The sequence below is a fragment of the Pipistrellus kuhlii genome, unplaced genomic scaffold (genome assembly GCF_014108245.1).
Source record: "Pipistrellus kuhlii isolate mPipKuh1 unplaced genomic scaffold, mPipKuh1.p scaffold_m20_p_2, whole genome shotgun sequence".
NCBI classification, from domain to species: Eukaryota; Metazoa; Chordata; class Mammalia; order Chiroptera; family Vespertilionidae; genus Pipistrellus; species Pipistrellus kuhlii.
Window position 1 is genome coordinate 91,475,411 of NW_023425515.1, and position 20,097 is coordinate 91,495,507.

Below are 20,097 nucleotides of genomic sequence, written 5' to 3' on the forward strand. Positions count from 1 at the left end.
CAATCCAAAGAGGACCACACCAAGATACATAATAATTAAAATGCCAAAGGCAAAAGAAAAAAAAAAATCTTAAAAGCAGCACGAGAAAAACAGTTAGTTACCTACAAGGGAACACCCATACAATTTCTCAACAGAAACTATGCAGGCCAGACGGGAGTGGCAAGAAATATTCAAAGTGATGAATAGCAAGAATATACAACCAATAATACTTTACCTAGCAAAGCTATCATTTAGAATTGAAGGTCAGATAAAGAGCTTCACAGACAAGAAGAAGCTAAAGGAGTTCATTACCACCAAACCAGTATTATATGCAATGCTGAAGGGTATTCTTTAAGAAGAGGAAGAAAAAGGAAAACCTAAAGATAAAAAATATGAACAACAAAGTAACAACAAATCTCTATCAACAAGTGAATCTAAAGATCAAATGAATATAAAATCTGATGAGCAGAATGAACTGATGAATGGAATAGAATCAGGGGCATGGAAATGGAACAGACTGATGATTCTCAGAGGGAAGAGGGAAGAGGGTATCAGGGGTGTGAGAAGAGATTAGACAAAGATCGTATATACACGTATTCATTACCTATGGACACAGACAAAAGGGTGGCTAGAGCTCGGCGTGGGGTGGGAAACATGTGGAGGAGAGCTATGGGAAGAAAAAAAGAGGGACATGTGTAATAATCTTAACAATAAAAATTAATTAAAAAAACCCACAAAAACCCAAATGTGGCAAAATGTTCATAATTAATGAATCTGGGTGAATTGTTTTTGGCAATACTTTGTATTATTCTTGCAACTCTTCTATAAGTTTGAAATTATTTAGCCCTCGCTGATTTGGCTCAGTAGATAGAGTGTAGGCCTGCAGACTGAAAGGTCCAGAGTTTGATTCTGGTCAAGGGCATCTGCCTGGATTGTGGGCTTGATCCCCATTAGGGGGTGTGCAGGAGGCAGACAATCAACGATTCTCTCTCATCATTGATGTTTCTGACTCCCTCTTCCTCTCAGAAATCAATAAAAACAAACAAACAAACAAAAAAACAACCTGTGGTGTTTTTTAAAGAAATTATTTCAAAATGCAAAATTATTTCTTGTTCTTAGGAGAGACATTACAGTGAGCCAGCAGTATCCCATCTGAATGATTCTCTTTCACATTTGTAAGGAACAGCCAATCCCTGCTAATACCCCTATGAAGATAAAGGAGAAGTCTGTGAATGTTTATATATTACTCTACTTGTAAAGCATTTTGAAGGTAGTAAATGTCAAAAATAATTAAAAATAAATAGGAGCTAAAAATAAACTAGATTCATAATAAAGAATTTCCTTAAAAAATGGAGATCAGAGTGGCAGTTCTTTTTTTCTTTACCAATACAAAAGTTTATTTAACAAAAGTACAATGTTCTATTTGCATATTAGGCTTTTATTATATAGGATAGCTGAGATATGGAGACAGCCCAAGTGCCCAATAGTAGATGAGCAGATGAAAACTGTGATACATTCACACCATGGAACACTATGCAGCTGCAAAAAAGAAGGATCTTTACCCTTTCAGACAGCATGGAGGGACCTGGAGAGTATTATGCTAAGTGAATTAAACCAGACAGAAAAAGACAAGTATCATATGATATCACTTATATGTGGAATCTAATGAACAAAATGGAACCAGAGACATTGAAGCATGCAACAGATGGATGCATTTCAGAGGAAAGTAGGAGAGGGGGGTGGGAAGAGATTAACCAGAGAATTTATATAAATACTAGAGGCCTAGTGCACAAGATTTGTGCACTCGGTGGTCCCTCAGCCTGGCTGCACCCTCTCGCAGTCCGGGAACCATCAGGGGATATCTGACTAATGGCTTAGGCTGACTCACTAAGCTGGCAGTTAGACATTCTTAGTGTTGCTGGGGAGGTGGGAGAGGCTCCAGCCACCACCGCTGCGCTCACCAGCTGTGAGCCTGGTCAGGGCTTTTGGCTGAGCAGTGCTCCTCCTGTGGGAGCGCACTGACCATTAAGAACAGCTCCCGTGTTGAATATCTGACCCCTGGTGGTAAGTGCACATCATAGCAACTGATCATTCTGCTGTTCTGTCTATTTGCATATTAGCCTTTTATTATATAGGGTGTCTATAACCCATGGAAACAGGCAATAGTGTGATGAAAGCCTGGGGGATGGGACAGGAACAGGGTGGAGGGGTCAATGAGGGGGAAAAGGGGACACCTGTAGTATTTTCAACAATAAAGATAATTTCTTTTTAAATGGAGATCAAACTGAGCAAAATAGGGGCTTGTCAAATGTCCATGGAATGTCTTAGTCCAGCTGACCAATGTCGTAGTCCAGCTTGTCAAATGTCCACGGAATGTCGTAGTCCAGCTGACCATATTCCCTTAGCAGCTCTACTTGTGTATATCAGACCTTTCCCCCCTAAGTCTATTCTGATCCCTCCTAATGTGCTCTATTCCAGCCATATTGTTCCCTCTTTACTACAAGTTATGAAACCATCCATATTCAAATACTATCTTGAAAAAAGACACCAGTTTCCCAAGCTGTAAGATGGGCAGCAGCAGCTCCCTGTGTCTAGGTAGTACTCACACACAGCTCATATTGCTGACTTACCTGCAGAGTAAGTATTTATTTTACAGGTATTCTCAATATGTAGCAAGTGACCACTGATGGCAGTGAGAAAATTATCCTTCTTGTAATACATTTAAGAAAACAGAAAAAGAGGCAATTTAAAGAAAAATATTAAGTCAAAATAAAGCAGGGCTATGGCACCTGCAAAAGTAAAGGCTGCTGTAAGTTCTGAGGTTTACAAATGTTTACTGATGCACATAACATTTCAAAGTTCGGTTCACAAAGCCAGGGAAGTAAATTTTACAATTATGAGTTACTTGAAAATTCCTGTAGCAAATGCTTACTGCTGGAATCAGTAATTTTTTTTTACATCAATAAAGATAATATTTCAGAAAGCACTCTCATGCTTTTTTGAAATTATAGTAAAAATTTACAGTATGATAATCTTCTAAACATATATATGTATAATAAGTTATAAAAGTATCTTTGTGTCTGAATATAAATATTTTAGTTCATAGAGATATCTGGAAAAACTTGAAAAGGAAAAAAGGAAAAAATAGTATGATCTCTTAAACACAAATATTTATTTGTAGTTTTCTATGAAAACTAATACATCAACTATAACATCAATATCATCCCACTCTGATAAAGTTCTAGGGAAATTGCTAGAATATACTTAGGCTATTTTAATTTTTAACACTATTTTGGTACATGAGAAATACAAACAGACTTTAAGAAAAATGCCCCATGTTTGATGCGGAAGCACCAGGCCTTACCAACGGTTGCTGGGGCTGCACAGTTTGCAGACCGAGGGGCTGGCTCTGGGGCTGTGAGGACGGCTGGGGCTGTGGGGTCTGCTGGGACTGCTGCATCTAGAAAGAAAAAGGATTTTATACTTAAACAGAGGGGTTAATGTTCCAGTCTCCTCTTCCCATATGACTTTTATTTAATTGTGTTGTTGCAGCAAAATAATACACACCAACCTCTTCCATAGCTGCCTTGCCAAACTGCTCATCTTTCAAGGGAAAGACCTGAATCTCTCCTCCATGAAGCCCTCTTGGACCTCACCCTTCAGTAGTTGCAGTGTTCTCTGTCTATCCTGTCCTGCACTGTCCCAGTATGCGCTCTGAATCACTGTCAACTCCTTTCATGTTCTCTGCCTTCCACATATCTTATCCTTCTTAAACCACTAGGTTAGACAAGGAGTGCTCAGTAGTTATCTTTTCATTTCCTGTGACATCTGGATGGAGCAGAAGATTCATTTGTGTGGGTTTTTTTTGTTTTGTTTTGTTTTTAAGGAAGATGAAAATAAAGATAGATAAGGAAGAGGAATCAAAGGAGTTGTTCTTAAAGAATTCCAGAAAATTAGGTTGTGTGTGTGTGTGTGTGTGTGTGTGTGTGTGTGTGTGTTTTAAAGAAATTGTAGATGTGGGAAACTCTGGTATAAATTAGGAGAATAAAATGATAAATTGTATCTGTGACAGTTGGCAGAAATACAGAACTCTCGGAAACACTTCCAAGTCACAGAAGAAGCACAGAGCATGCAGAGGAAAATCTTAGCAGACCGTCTGTCTCAAGGACCTTCAGTTTCCTCCATCCAAACATTCATTTTGATGAGGACAGCACCAGACTTCTTTTCATTCTTTGCATTTTCCAACTCGGTGTGTATACTATCCTCCAACATATTTTTCTTCTTTCGGGCAACAAATTGAATAGCTACTGCCTGTGGCATTTCTCACTAAGTGACAAAGGGCATGGATGTGGAATCTAAGCAGAGATCTGGATGGTTTCCCCGAGTGAACAATGCTTACAATAGGGAAGCAGTTTCCCACACTGACTTTCTGTGAACTCTGCCAAGAGAAATGAACCCAACTTCAGTCACCAGAAAAGAAATAAAATTTGTCCTGAGGAAAAAGCAAACCACTTCTCTTTTTTTCTAGGAAATGTGCTGTTAATGAAAAAATTACAATGCTATGCTAATTGGGGTAAAAAGGGAATATCAACTTTTCCAATTTTTCAGCCTTATAAAACACCAATGTAAGACAGAAGGTAATACATAAAGAAATAAATGTAATAACTTTCCTCAGTGATTTGAAACTGAAATTTTGAACCAGAGGGAAATATAAGTTCCTGTCCCTCCTGTGGGCAGGTCTGTTCCTCACTGACCGTACACTAGGAGAACTAGAGCCCTGATTTTTGGTGCTTTTCTTTTCTTAGTAAAACGTGAAATGACTAAGCATCTCAAGTTGGACTGCTGGTAAGATGAGAGGGCACTGTACAGACTCACCAGGCAATCGCCAACCCAACAACAGGACAGACTCACACATAAGGAAGACCAATGGAACAGGTGAACATAATGCCTATATTTCTTAAACAAGGAAGTTAGAAGCAAAAATGTGTCAAGGGGAGAAACCTTTATCTAGGAGACCTAAAATTAATTTCAAATAATTAAAAGATAGCTCTCTGGATTCTAACAGTCAAGATGAAATATCTCTTTAAAATATTCTCATAATCCAATTAGACCAAAGGTACTATTGAAACTTTTTTGGATTACAGATCCTTTTAGAAATATGATAAAAGCTCTTGACAGCTTTAAAAAAACCCAAAAACACACATATAAGAAATTTTGCACTCGTTTTCCATGGCCTCTAATTTAATGACTGAGTAAGCTGAGGCTCACACTACCAAAATAAAGACATTGGCTACCTTGAAGCTTAGTGAAAGGGGAAGGATGCTCTGCAAAACATACGCTCCTGCTATGGCCTGTCAGATTCACAAAGGAAGACTGGCCAAGTTGAAACGAAATTACACCACTTTATTTCTGCTGTCAAATACACAGTATTCCTTGGAATGTGGCAATTAAAGCCTGCAGTGCCTGTTGTTCCTCGTGACTGCTAAGGACCCGCCAGGTACTGACCTCACCTCCCAGCCCGTACCTGGAGGAGCCTCTGCTGCTGTCGCACCTGCGACTGTCTGGGCCTCATCGGGTCCTGAGGCAGCGGCACTGACGGCAGGTTCGGATGTGCGGCAGTCAGCACCGCATCGACTCCTCCACCCATCAGAGGGCTCTGCTGAAGGGACTGATGATTCAGTCTGGGAAAGAATACACAGCTGGTTTCAGGCCCAAGCACACTGCCACATTTTCAATGGGCAGCGCTGGTAAGCACATCACACACATTCACAGAAAAACGGCTGTGTTCAATCATTACTTGTACAATTCAAATGCAATAAAGGTCAGGGGTTAAAATAATCTGGATCACTTGAAAAAGAACAAGCATGATTAAAAATTGCTAATAGTTTTCAGTAACAAGTGACATTAACTGAGCATTTATTCTGGAGTAGGCACTGTGGTCAAGTCTGAACAGTGTTATTTCATTGACTCTCCACAGCAGCCCTCTGAGGTCAGTAGTTTTGTTACCTCTACTTTAAAAGCGAATACCGGAACAGAGAGCTAGCAAAGTAACATACCAAGTAATTTGGATAGAAAGCGGCACAGGTGGGATTTAAACCCAGAACTTTGGGGCTTTAAAATTCAAATTCTTGGGCAATATGCAATGATGCCACTTATTAAAATTATTTTCCAATTTTTTTTTAATCTTCCCAAATGTGCTACCATCAATCTTGCCCACTTTCCAAACAGTGATTTCTTAGGGTTAGTGTGCAACATTGATAATACATGAAACTAGGCTGCTATCTACTGTCACACAAAATTGTGTTTGAAACTTAATTCTTCTAGATTAATGCCATACCTAGAACTTTGTATGATGATTGAAATATTCTACATCTGCCCTGGCCACCAAACTAACTACATAATTTTTGAGTCTCGGTGCAAAATAAACTGCAAGGTTTCCTGACCAAAAATTAGAATTTCGCCGGGACTGGTTTGGCTCAATGGATAGAGCGTCGGCTTGGAGACTGAAAGGTCCCAGGTTCGATTCCGGTCAAGGGCATGTACCTTGGTTGCGGGCACATCCCCAGTAGGGGGTGTGCAAGAGGCAGCTGATCGATGACTCTCTCTCATCGATGTTTCTAACTCTCTATCTCTCTCTCTTCCTCTCTGTACAAAATCAATAAAATATATTTAAAAAAAATTAGAATTTCAAGGTAACAGTAGAGCATGGAATCAAGTGTGGGACCTTGAAACACAGTCACCGGTGTGACTCCCCTGGTCACACATCTTCAATGCTGGCCCTGCTGGCTACATGTGGCTACTGGCCACTTCAAATGTACTAGTGTAACTGAGAGACTAAGTTTTAAATTGAACTTTAATTTGTTTAAATCGAAATAGCCAGCCAAAACCGGTTTGGCTCAGTGGATAGAGCGTCGGCCTGTGGACTGAAAGGTCCCAGGTTTGATTCCGGTCAAGGGCATGTTACTTTGGTTGTGGGCACATCAAAAATGGCAGGTGAGCAGGAGACAGCTGATCAATGTTTCTCTCTCATCAATGTTTCTAACTCTCTATCTCTCTTTCTTCCTCTCTGTAAAAAATAAAAAATATGTATTTAAAAAAGTAGCCATATGTGGCTGCTGGCTACTGTAATGGACAATGAAGTTACATACTTTATCTAAGGAATCTGATTAAGCAAGAACTGAGAAGATGTCTTTCATGACCCTGCTTTGACAACCATCCCTGACTTGGAAAAGGTAAAAATTAAAATTTGCCGAAACCAGTTTGGCTCAGTGGATAGAGTCTGCGGACTGAAAGGTCCCAGGTTCAATTCTGGTCAAGGGCATGTACCTTGGTTGCGGGCACATCCCCAGTAGGGGGTGTGCAACAGGCAGCTGATCGATAATTCTCTCTCATCGATGTTTCTAACTCTCTAACCCTCTCTCTTCCTCTTGGTGAAAAATCAATAAAATATATATTAAAAAAATTAAAATTTAAGAAAAGTCTTGTAGGCACCAGGTACAATGAATAATGCAATCATAGACTTTATGGCTCTGATCAACACATTTTAGTAAGGCGTAGCTAACATTAATCAATATTTTTTAACTTAGATATTTTTAGCCAAAAAAACCTATATAGTGGTATTATTTAAATATATTACACCCTTTCTATGGAAGATGTGAATCAAAATATAGGGGCTTTGAAAAAAATAAACAAGATAGGTCATTACTTCTTTTGAATCTCTAGGTGCTCCTAAAAATAAGATGACCTAATTTAAAATACATATAAATATGCAAGTTCACAAAAACAATATGAGTGCCATGCCCTAGAAGAAACATGACAGAGAGCCGTGTCCACTACTGCAATCATTGTTTCTAAACGTGTCACCTCTGGGAGCCAGTCAGAGGCTGCAGGTACTGCGAGGCCTGTTGCTGAATGTAGCCACTGGGCGGCTGCTGCATCTGTCTGAGTCTTTCCATCAGCGCTGCGTTGGAATGCGCAACTGGGTAGGCTCTGGAGTTGTAGCCGGGGGACAGGACCACGCTGCCAGCCTGCTGCTGCGGGGTCTGCTGCAAAGGCATCTGCGTTCCGTACATCGTGTAGCCTTGGGGCATGGCCTGCAGGAGGCACAAGGAACAAAGTCAGCATTTTTACTTACCACCAGCTTTCCTGTTGCTAAGCTCTATGGGGATAAACCCAGGAGAAGCCCCCTGAAACTCACTATTCTCAAATGTTGTTATGACTCAAAATATGAAGGCAGAGAGGCTAATCAGAAAGCTACAGAATAAACTGGTTACATAATGATTTACCAGAAAATACAATAAAAAAAAGAATCCTCACGTAGTTAAGAGATTAGGTTTAAGGTTAGTTGCTTATTCTGAAGGAAGAAAGCGCATATTTCCTTATGGACAAGCATCCATTCCTCTTATGCACAGATGACATCAGTGCTCAACAGATCCAAGCATCAATAATGCCACTTCTAAACTTAGAAGAGCTGCCCCTCTGCTCACGTATATTAAAATAATGGCATACACTTTCATAATATGTCACTTCCCTAAATTTGATGAATGTGCCCGTAGTAACTAACCAGTTATAAAAAGACAACATTAATATCTTACCAGACTAAGGATGTAATGGATGACTATTCACTACCCTCCAGTCCTGGATGAACTGAAGCCCAGTCTGCACTGTGCCAGTCATCTGAATACTTCATTTTTCTATGCATTATTAGGATACACGTGACTGTTTCTCTAAATTTGACATCTAACGTAAATGAAAAAACCTGAGGCTCACTAGATCACTATACTTTATAGAATAGAATGCTGATTATAGTAGAAGAGGGCTGCTGTTCAAATCCAGTAAGCACCATATTTTAAGGTAGTGTAATGGCTTTGGCTTGGAAGACAGAATAATGTGTAATGAACTTGCAGCAGGCAGCATGAATGGAACCAGCCTGTAAGGTTCTGTGCCTGAGAAGGCCAATCTCACTCTCCTTTGAGCTGTGGATAAAGTATGAGCTGCTAGTCCCAATGAGCGGTTTTATCCACATCCCAGCGCCTAATTATGGCAGCGATGGGGTAAATGTATATGGATGCAGAAAAAAACAAAATATTAGAAAAACAGTTCCAGAATCACATTGCATGAAGGCAAGCCTACCATTGTTGAGTGGCTGCTGTGAGTCTGTTGAAGGGCGGCATAGTTCCCCAGGCTGCCTTAAATACTCACAATGAGCCCTCTCTTTTACAGAGAAGGGGGCCAAGACTCCGAGGAACTTGGACATTGTTCTACAGCCGGCAAGTTGTCAAGAAAGCTGCCAAGGTCTGATTCCAAGGCCAATTTCCTTCTTATCATACTCTTTGAAACAATCTTTAAATGTGACAAATTCAAGCATGAATGACATGATTTTGTACTATAACATAAGTATTTTGGGACTGTTAAGCCTTTAAATACCTACAAAAATCATTAATAGAGGTTTGGCTTTATGTTTTCAATGAAAGAATTTCCTAAAATATGTGTTCTTTAAGTTAATCCAGACACTTGTTCAACAATCACTGGCAATGTGGAGTAACTACGTTCTAGACCCATAAAGCAGTGGACACCCTATTTACTAGGTTTCCCACTTCAAATAAAGAGATTAAAAATCCCCACTTTTTCCATTAAAAATATCCATAGCATCTATGAAGCCACTGTGGGTACCTGTGCTTGCTGCAGCCCTGGATACTGGGGGAGCTGAGGGGAGGGCCGTGCTTGTGCAAAGAGAGCAGCCTGGTCCCCGGCCTGGCCCTGCAAAACAAAGCCAACGCAAACTCTTGATCATAACAGCAAGGGCTTGATTTGAGCTCCTGCTTAATAACCCCAACAACCCATGACAACAAATGTCATTATGTGAAAACAGAACTTGCAGATTTCCAAACTGAATAAAATCTGATTTCTCACCATTCCCTGTGTGTAGAGATTGTTGAACTTATTATGTTTTCCAAAGGAGACTACGTTTGCCCCCAAAAGTAGAGCACAGACATAAATACGAGCCACAACAATAAATGGTCAGCTCATCAGAGAGGCTCATGGAAGTACTCAGTGCACCCAGGACCCGGCCCTGCTGCGTGAATAGTCAGGAGGCACTAACTGTTAAGATCAAAACCCTGTGCCATAAAGGAAAGAGCCCATGTGGTGAAAGCAGTGCCATATATAAATTTCATAACGTGTTGATACCTTCTTTCCGGTGGTCTAAAATATGCCTATTTAGCCAAGAAGTCAATGAATAAATTTGGTATTTCCTCTGACTCCAATAATCAATTAAAATACAACCAATAAAAATGTATAAGTTATCAGCAAATACAATTCTAACCAACTACAATATAAAACAAAACCAATGAACATCTTTCAAAAGTTCTCATTTAATATAATTTGGCTTTAGGAAAATAAATATATTTAGGAAAGCAGCATTATTTTATCTTTGGTATCAGATGCTACTTCATGGAAGCTGCTGTAATAACCACAGGAAGAGGTCTAGCTTCCTACCATCCCTATGTACTTGCTAATTATAAAGAATGGGTTTATCCTAAGATATTTTACTAACTTTTATATACTAGATGTCCTCACTTTTTAAAAGTGTTAAATTACATTTATATAAAAGATGTGCATGTTCTTAGAAAGTAGTATAGATACTGCTAACAGGGAAAAAGCGATAAACACTTAGCTTAAGATTGACTAGATCTATAATATACCAGGGACAGGCTTCTGGCTCTTATTCTCACTTTCTGGCAGGAACTCTGCAGGGAGGGAGCCTCACGCCCTGTACTCAGTGAGGAAAAGCTTGGGGCAAGGGGCTTAAACTGCTCAGTGATTCACCCACCCAGACCTGGCCCAGCCATTGTCTGAGCTCAGGTGAGTCTGACTCCACAGTCCAGGCTCTTCCATTAGGATGAGGTGCTTCTCTATGCGATACTAAGGTTGAAAATATTTAAAAACTCACTTGGTGCTTATTATTTAGGGACATATAGCCTCTTAAGCTCACCCAAAAATAACCAAAAGGAGAATCTCTATTGAGACTTATTAAAAAATATTGAAATTAAATGTATATACCAGACAGTAAAGCTCTTTTTCTGACCCCGACATGGATTACGTGGGGCCCTTAAGTGTTTCAGCCTCTTCTAAGGTGACCACCCACCCATAAGCGGACCAGACGTGTTTCTGAGAGTCTCTACTGTAGTATCTGCATATATTCAACAAGAATCTCACTTTACAAAAGAGGGTACCATAAAGGTGCCCTCAGCCATTAGCTGATTAATCTAAGTGCGATTATATCTCACTTTGCTTGTCCCAAGTCCCTCCATGAGAACCATGCATGGCAGTGTGGCCATTGGGAGCACACAACTATTGCCCCCAAGTAACCCAATGGCATTTGATTTTCAAAACACTATGCCCATTAAATCAACCAGATCTTTAAATGTCACTCATCAAATCAGTGCTCCCTGACAGTGTCATGTGGTCCCTGAAACATATTGTTGTGCTTCTTTGTGGAGACAAATATATATATATATATATTACCTGTCCCGGGTATATTATGAATATTATATATGAATCATTTATACAAAAATGAAGAAAAATGAATTACTTATATGTGAGTTATAACCTGGAGATCCATGTGTAATCTACAATACACAGGCTGTGATTGGTATGAAGGAAAGCACACCTGTCTGTGACATCTGCATGCTGATTTCTAACTCTTTACTCTTCCTTTGCTTTCTGAAAAACTTAAAGAACAACCAATGATTTCCATGTGAGGGAAACTGGACTACTGATAAGTTAAGTATCTGAATTACTGGCTACACTCTTACTGACAAATGACAGTTGATATTGTGGAAATTAAAAATATGAATTAAAAACTATTCCACATTAAAAATCACTAACATTTAAGGAAAAAGCACTAAAACTTCAAGCAAGGAGAAAAAAACCAAAAAATTTAAATCAATTTTTATATTCTAAAATTCATGCATTTTCAGTCAACCAGTTTTGTCTAAAAGTCAGCTATTTATTAGTGAACATATTCTGTTCCCTCCCATCACCTACCTCGGCAGTGCAGGAAGCAATTCTGATATACATATACTCCCTGAGGAAATTATAGACACTTCAAACTGGCTAGCACTCTCCAGGTGCTCTGCAAATAGCTTTACTATCCTGTTTTTGCCTTGGATTATTTGAAAAACACCCCATTCTCTTCCATCGAACTGAAATGGCCTTCAACTGTTCTTTGTCTTTCATTGTCCTCCCCTACCCTCACCCCAGAATAATGCCAGGAATGCATCCTTTCAATTTATAGAAATATTTCCATTTGTTAGGGAAAGAAAGAATACAACTTCTCTAGTCACTTGAAAGATTTTACAAATGTTCAAGGAGGAACGTATTGTGAGAGTGAGCAAGGCAAGTACAGAATAAGATTTAGTACAAGGTTTTTAATTTTGCTGAGGATGTGAGGATGATTTTATTGCATTTATTCAAGAAGGTATTAATCACCCAGACTAGAACTGGCCAGACACCAGGTACAAAGAGGTACCATGCCTGGCAAAATGAGACACATGGTCAACTTAGGTATACATAATTCGTGTTTCATGTATCTGTTCTTTACAGAAAACTTTCTAAGCTTTATTTTTAATCAAACATAAGTTAGTTTACCAAGTGCTTTTCAACTGCCCCATATTTTTCAGTACCATCTTTTGTTTTGAAAACTCATTTTAAATTTACTCTTTAGCATCTATTATTTTAATAATTTCTCCCAACTGCATTAATATGTGGAGATTAGCTCTATTTCCCCCTCTTGATTTATACTGTTTAATTCAAGTGATCAGAGGAAACAATAACGTTGTATTTTTATGAGTACAAAGGATAGTTCAGGAAGCTGTTTTTGATGAAATGTGTGTATTCAGCCAGGTGCCATATGACTTTGAGCACATCATCGAAAGAGAAAAACATACACTTTTGTGCCCTGGATCCAGCTCCCGTGCTCAGGTACCTGGCTTCCTTGTGCTCAGAGAATAAGCCTCAGCTAACTGGGAAATTCTTAATATACACCAACCCATCTCTATATTGCTACCTGAGGTAAACTCCTACACATATTCTCTCCAGTTTGCTTTCATGTGCTTTGCTTTGGGCTTGCCTCTATGTGAGAAATAGAAAACCATTATATTTTTTTAAATTTCCACTTTCTGAAATCTTCTAAAAAAGCCATGCTGCCCAGCCAGCATGGCTCAGTGGTTGAGCATCGACTCATAAACCAGGAGGTCATGGTTTGATTCCAAGTCAGGGCACATGCTTGGGTTGGGGTCTCAATCCCCAGTGAGGGGTGTGTAGGAGGCAGCTAATCAATGATTCTCTCTCATCACTGCTATTTCTATCCCTTTCTCTCTGAAATCAATTTAAAAAAATAAAAAGGCTGTACTGTTCAATATTGATTCATTTTCCTGGCCATTATAAGAACAATTTTCTCTACTGCTTTATTTTTCAGTAAATAAGATAAGTGTCTGAGCTCAAAAAGATGTTGACTCAAATGTCTTTTGTATAATTTGAAGTTAATGCATCTAGTAAATTAAAAATCAGTGTTCATACATAATTTTCATTCTCTGGAGCCCTGATCTCTTCATTAGCAACCATTCCTTCAGTCAACTGAGCGAATGTGAAGCTTTCTTCCCAAAGGAGAATTGGTCATACAGCCAGGTAGCAGGCAGTCAGCATTATAAGCAACAGCAATACAGGGCCAGGAATGCCCTATCCACTCTACTCACTAGTAATGATTCCCCCCCCCCCCCCCCCCCCTGTAATGTCTAAGGGTTGCAAGTAGGGAGTTGTACCTAAAAAAAAAACAGATTTTGTGACTTTGTTTCTAAAAATGCTGATTTAGGAATAATAATAACAGTAATCCAATGAAAACCAGTTGTTAATGTCTTATGAGTCATCTTCCAAAAAGGTTTTGTTTGTGTTATTAGCTTGGTCGGTATTGAGTAACAGTGCTCAAGACTAAAACACATGGTGTGAACCAGAGGTTATGGTCTTTACCACATACTGGTGTATTTTGATTTCAGATAATAGAGAAAAATTCTATAACTACAACAGATCCTGTTGATAGTTATGCTTGATTCTCCTAGAAAGCTTTCATATCAAACATAAATTGGTTAAGAATCAATTAATAGTAAGATTAACTGCTGGAACAACTGGATTCAGTCTAAAATAAGGACACTCCATACAACAATAAAGTTTTACAATATATTCTATTATCATGCCCATAAGTAATGAATATAATGACTGGCAGAGTATATACATTCATTACATTTCTAATATTGGAGAATATTTAAGGAAAATAAGAATATTGAAAAGGAATACAAGGATATATATACATATATATTAATATATATTGATTTTTAAATTCATTCAAATTAATATTTTTATTAATTTGAATGAATTTAAAAATTATAAAACCTTTTGACTTTAAATACATGACAAAATATTTTGTCTAATTCTTTTTTTAAAGTAAAATCAATGACTGATATAAATTGTTTTCTATCTGAATTATATTACCATCTGAACAATAACTATAAGCAACCTCTAAAAGTTTTAAATTTGATATTTTTATTTCAAGTTTTGAAATGAAACCCTCACTTGCTCTTTGTATAACACAGTGTCAAAAAAAAATTGATAGAAAAACTGATTTTCAGAAAAGTCCAAACTTTCCTTTGCAAAAAAAACTTAAAGAAACTGCCTACATAACAAGCATTAAACAACATGAATATTTTCAGAGAAGACTATGCAGTTAAGGATATTTTCACCAATGAATAGAAAATGTTACCATTAAATTGGCAGTGAAACAAGTTGACTTACATTCACATCTGAGATGTGTGCTCTTTTTTATTCTAATGCTTCTTGGGTTTATGTTGTAAGTTGGCTACCTGATACAGAAACCTATAAGTAATTTAATGCAAAACATGCATTCTTAGCTAGCCCAGGCAAAGCAGCAAAGGTGAAGTCGTATGACATGCATGCACAAGGTCTATGCTTGAAAAGACATATCCTCCATAATGAAAAGGAAATAGAAATGATGCTTTCTGTTGAGAATTTTGGAATAGCCAGTGTGTGGGATGGGATGAGAAAGGTATGTTTCATAACCACAGTTTTCATTGTCTTGCACTGGCCTATGATTTAGCATGCCATGCGTTCCTCAGCTACTGATGTGAGTTACCACAGAGTGCAAGAGCTCAGGAATAGATGTGTTCAACATTGGAACTGAGATGCAGGTGCACAAACTGGTCTATGCTCCCAAGCCAAGGCACGAACATCCACTGTTCCTGTACCATACACAATGAAAATCATGAGGCAAGCAAAAAGGAAAACTTTCAAAAATAAATGCCATTATTTTGGACATGGTCTGCACATTCATGAGTTTGTATTCCCATCTCAAACATAAACTAAGGGAGTAACAGTGAAATGAAGACTACAGTTATTACCAGCTATAGAAGAACAACCCGCTTCTCATTTTGATGTTCACAGAGTAATGCTATAAAAGCTTACTTAAAAAAAAGAAAGAAAGAAAAGAGATGACAGCAGGGGTGTTACCATTATGTTGTCAAAGTCTTCCAGAAGGGAGACAGCAGAGTTACAGAAGTCCTACAGAAAGGGGACAGCAAGAAAATGGCAGACAATACAGATAAGATTTTTCAGCCTGATGATGTGGGTAGCCAAAATACACATGAAATAGTTCATCTTAAAACAATGTCTCAGGGAGTCAAGTTTAAATACCCAGGCCCTACAGAAGTTTTATTAATTTATATGGCAAATGATACCACCATAGTCTGGACATTGAAAACAATATGGTAATCCTATATAATAAAAGCCTAATATACAAATTGACCAAACAGCGGAATGACCAGTCGCTATGATGTGCACTGACCATCAGGGGGAAGATGCTCAATGCAGGAGCTGCCCCTGCCTGCAGGACTCAACCTACCAAGGCAGATACCAGCAGGGGCCCCCTGATCACCCTGTCATTCATACCGAAGAGGGAGGCAACTGGCGACAGTGGTGGGGCCTGCAAGTGTGTGGCACCAGGCCAGCCAAGGTGGGTGCCAGCAGGGGCCCCCAATCACCTGCAGTTGCCCCACAGATCAGCCCTGATCTCTGGCCAGGCCTACGGACCCTACCCATGCACAAATTTTATGCACCAAGCCTCTAGTTTTATATAATGGATTAATACAAACTGGAGGTTACATGGTGATGTGAAGAGGTCAAGGACAGATTGCACATAGACACTCCCTGCAGCAAAGAGATGTTGGATTCCCAGTGAACAACAGGGAACCAGCATTCTCCCTGACCTAGAGTCAGTGGGACAGCTCAGGACATCTGGATCACATTGAATGGACAAGACATTAAGTGAGCAAGTCAGTAGTTTATATATTATTGGACAATGTAATTAGACAGCTCTGACCCTAGTAAATGAAAATGAAAACAGAGCATTGGGTTCACCGTGCACTCAATCAACCAAATCAGACAACAAATACTTTTAGTGCCACCAACATTTACACACTAATAGGGAATCTGATTTAGAAAAAGAGAACTAAGTGCTTGGGGGAAATTCCTATTTCTCAGGTAAGTAATTCCCTAGTTTAATAATTTTTAAAAAACAGACAGAGGCCTGGTGCACAAAATTCATGCATGGTGGTAGTGGTGGTGGGGTGGGTCTCTCAGTCTGGCCTGCTCCCTCTTGCAGTCCGGGAGGCCTTGGGGGATATTTTACTACTGCAGAGGAGGGAGAGGCTCCCACCACCGCAACTGTGCTTGCCAGCAGTGAGCCTGGCTTTTGGTTGAGCAGCACTCCATCTGTGGGAACACACTGACCACCAGGGGTCAGCACCTGCATTGAGCATCTGCCCCTGGTGGTCAGTGCACATCACAGCAACCAATCATTCTGCTGTTCCATTGATTTGATTATTAGCCTTTTATTATGTAGGATTCTAAGAGACATTTTGTCTGAGATACTAAAAATTTTCTGCACACTGAATTTTAGAGATATAAATGAGACAAAGTATTCTCAACACTAATAGAACAAAATATGTTAACAAACTAAGGACTAGAAATTACAGGAGGAATTTCCCAAGCAAATAATATTTATTATCACCATTTTAGGCATAGGCACATAATTCATTGCATCTGAACATTTGTTTTAACACAAACAGCCACCTTTGTTTTAGTGACCCATTCTCTCACCCTCCACCCAATCTGCTCCCTTCTCTTATAAAAACCAGGCTGTACACATGTTCTTTTAAATCTTTCTAGTTGCCTAGTAATAACTTCAGCAAATAAAATGAATATGTTCCTTATTCAAATAAATAGAGAAATGACAGATAATAAGCAATAAGCAAAGCACCCACTTCTCTGGTCACAGTTTCCATCCAAGGAAAAAACTAAAAGGCTTTAGGACACGTTTACTAGTTCAGAGGTCTCTGTCTCCTTATGTTCATTCCTTGTCACTGAGATGTTTATAAATTACCCTCTCTGAGTAAATGCATTAAAGATAATTTCCAAGACTCCAGATCTGTTTCAATAAAACTTTTTTGCCTAAAGATAAAATTATTTTGAAATATGTTCAAATTATACAATTAGGAAAATTATAGAAGGGAAAACATGACTAGCTATTGAAGTTATATTAAGTGTACCAGTTAATAATAGTGGATTTTATAATCAAAGAAAACACAATAATTTCAAGAGAAACATCAAAAGTGCTTTATTCAAAGTAATGTTCATTGCTGCTACACATTTCCCCCATCTTTCAGGTAATTTGTAGATACCGTCCCTATAGAACTTGTCTTGTTTTGAGCAAACCATTCAGAGACCCTATTTTCCACTTGTTCGTACATTTTGAAGTGTTGCTCAGAAAGTGCGTGTGCCATCGATTGGAACAAGTGGTAATCTGAAGGAGCAAGGTCTGGTGAATACACTCGGTGGGTTAATACTTTTCAGCCAAGATCTTTTAACATGTCTTTAACTAGTATCTTTAACTAGTGTGATGGTGTGTCATCATGAAGCAAAATTACTTTCCCGTGTCTTCTGGCACATTCTGGTCATTTCACGATCACAGCATGATTCAAATTGATTATTTGTTGTCGGTAGTCATCAGTATTAATGGTTTCACCTGGTGTTAGAAGCTCATAATACACCACACCTTCCTGATCCCACCAAACACAGAGCATTGTCTTCTTTCCAAAGTTTGGCCTTGCAATTGATGTTGATGGTTGACCTGGATCAACACATGATTTTGTGCATTTGGGATTTTCAAAATAAATCCACTTTTCATCCTCAGTCACAATTCTATGCAAAAAAGACTTTCTTTTGTGCCACTAAAGTAACATTTTACTGATTACTTTTCGGTTTTCCATTTGTCTTTTGTTCAGTTGATGTGGCACCCATTTTCCTTCTTTTAAAATCCTTTCCCAATGTTTGTAAATGATCAGAAATTGTTTGCTGAGCAACGTTTAATCTTTCTGCCAAGTTATTCTGAGTTTGACACAATCTTCATTTAATAATGCTTGTAATTGTTGAGCTTCAAACGTTTTCGGTTGATTTGTACGTCTTTGTCTTTCACATCTAAATCATCACTTTTAAAGCATTTAAACCAGTGTTTACAGGTATCTTGAGATGGAACATGTTCACCATAAGCTTCCTGAAGAATTCAGCAGCACTTTTCTTCAAAATAATGAATTAAAACTTCCAGCAAATGCTCCTTTTTTGGCACAAAATTTGACATTTTTAAGTGTAAAAATATCTATAATGCTAATACCTTCAGCAAATTTGACATATTTAGTTTTGAAGCTTGCTGTCAATACAAAATAGAATACATATCAAATCACATATATATCAACATATGTGTAACTCAAGCTATTGGGGGGGGCGGAATCCACATTATTAACCAGTACACCTAGTAAAAAAAAATGCCTAAACTCACAGGTTATTAGGAAATGCAAATTAGAATGTCATAATACAATACCATTTCATCTGCTCTGAATGAGAAAATTAAGGTGGACAGTATCAAGGGTTGGTGAGCACGAGGAGAAAGATACACTCATAACTGACAGGGATCACTATCACTTTGGAAACTGAATCAGCATTTCCACTTCCAAGTACATACCCTGAAACTCCCCAATCACAGAGAAGAAATGTACAAAACGTTCACTGTAGCAATATTAACAGTTAGAAATAATTGGCAAAACTTAAATGACCCCAACAGACAAATGAATAAAGGTAAGAATTGACAATGGAATAGCATCCAATCAGAACAAACAAATGAATAAAACTACATGTAACAGCCGAAACCGGTTTGGCTCAATGGACAGAGCGTCGGCTTGGGGACTGAAGGGACCCAGGTTCGATTCCAGTCAAGGGCATGTACCTTGGTTGCGGGCATCCCCAGTGGGGGATGTGCAAGAGGCAGCTGATCGATGACTCTTTCTCATAGATGTTTCTAGCTCTCTATCTCTCTCCCTTCCTCTCTGTACAAAATCAATAAAATATATTAAAAAAACTACATGTAACAAAGTTAATGTAATTTAAAATTAGTCAAAATACAAAAGTTGTGGAATAATACACATATAAGATAATTGTACAAAGTTTCAAGTATGAAAATAATACTATACAGTATAATGTTTATGTCAATGAATGTAAAATTATGTACTAAAAGCCTAAGAACACTCATAAGAAAGAGAAGCACCAAATTCATGATTACCTCTTTACAGCCAAGAATGAAAATGAGAGGAGATAAAGAGCCTCATTCATATCGGTAATGATTCATTTTTTTTAAAAAACTTCTAGAGCAAATATGGCAGAACATTTTAAATAAAACTAGATGGTAAGTGCATTAGTTTCCTATATTATTTTCTATTCTTATCTGCATGTTTGAAGTATACCTCTGGAGAGTGGAGAGAAGGGAAAGAGCAACGGAAGGAAACAGATGCTCCAAGGTGATACCGTAGCCATAGGTAGAAAATCAATTATCTGACAAAAATCTTGGTTAATCATCTTAAATGGGCTTCATCAATCTCAGAGGCATATTTTTAGGAAGTTACAGATTTACTTTTGCCAAGGAACTAACAAGTCTTGAAGGCT

General features: G+C 38.4%; 1 protein-coding gene across 2 annotated transcripts in view; it reads right to left on the reverse strand.

The window, feature by feature from the left end:
* Window positions 1-20,097, reverse strand: part of MED12L (mediator complex subunit 12L) — a 353,473-nt gene that overhangs the window by 14,760 nt on the left and 318,616 nt on the right. For both annotated transcript variants that reach the window (XM_045584086.1, XM_045584085.1), the window contains exons 39-42: window positions 9,652-9,738; window positions 7,843-8,072; window positions 5,504-5,660; window positions 3,344-3,439 (exon numbers count right to left, since the gene is read on the reverse strand). In XM_045584086.1, the coding sequence (XP_045440042.1) occupies window positions 3,344-3,439; window positions 5,504-5,660; window positions 7,843-8,072; window positions 9,652-9,738 (570 nt within the window). The remainder of the gene's footprint in view (window positions 1-3,343; window positions 3,440-5,503; window positions 5,661-7,842; window positions 8,073-9,651; window positions 9,739-20,097) is intronic.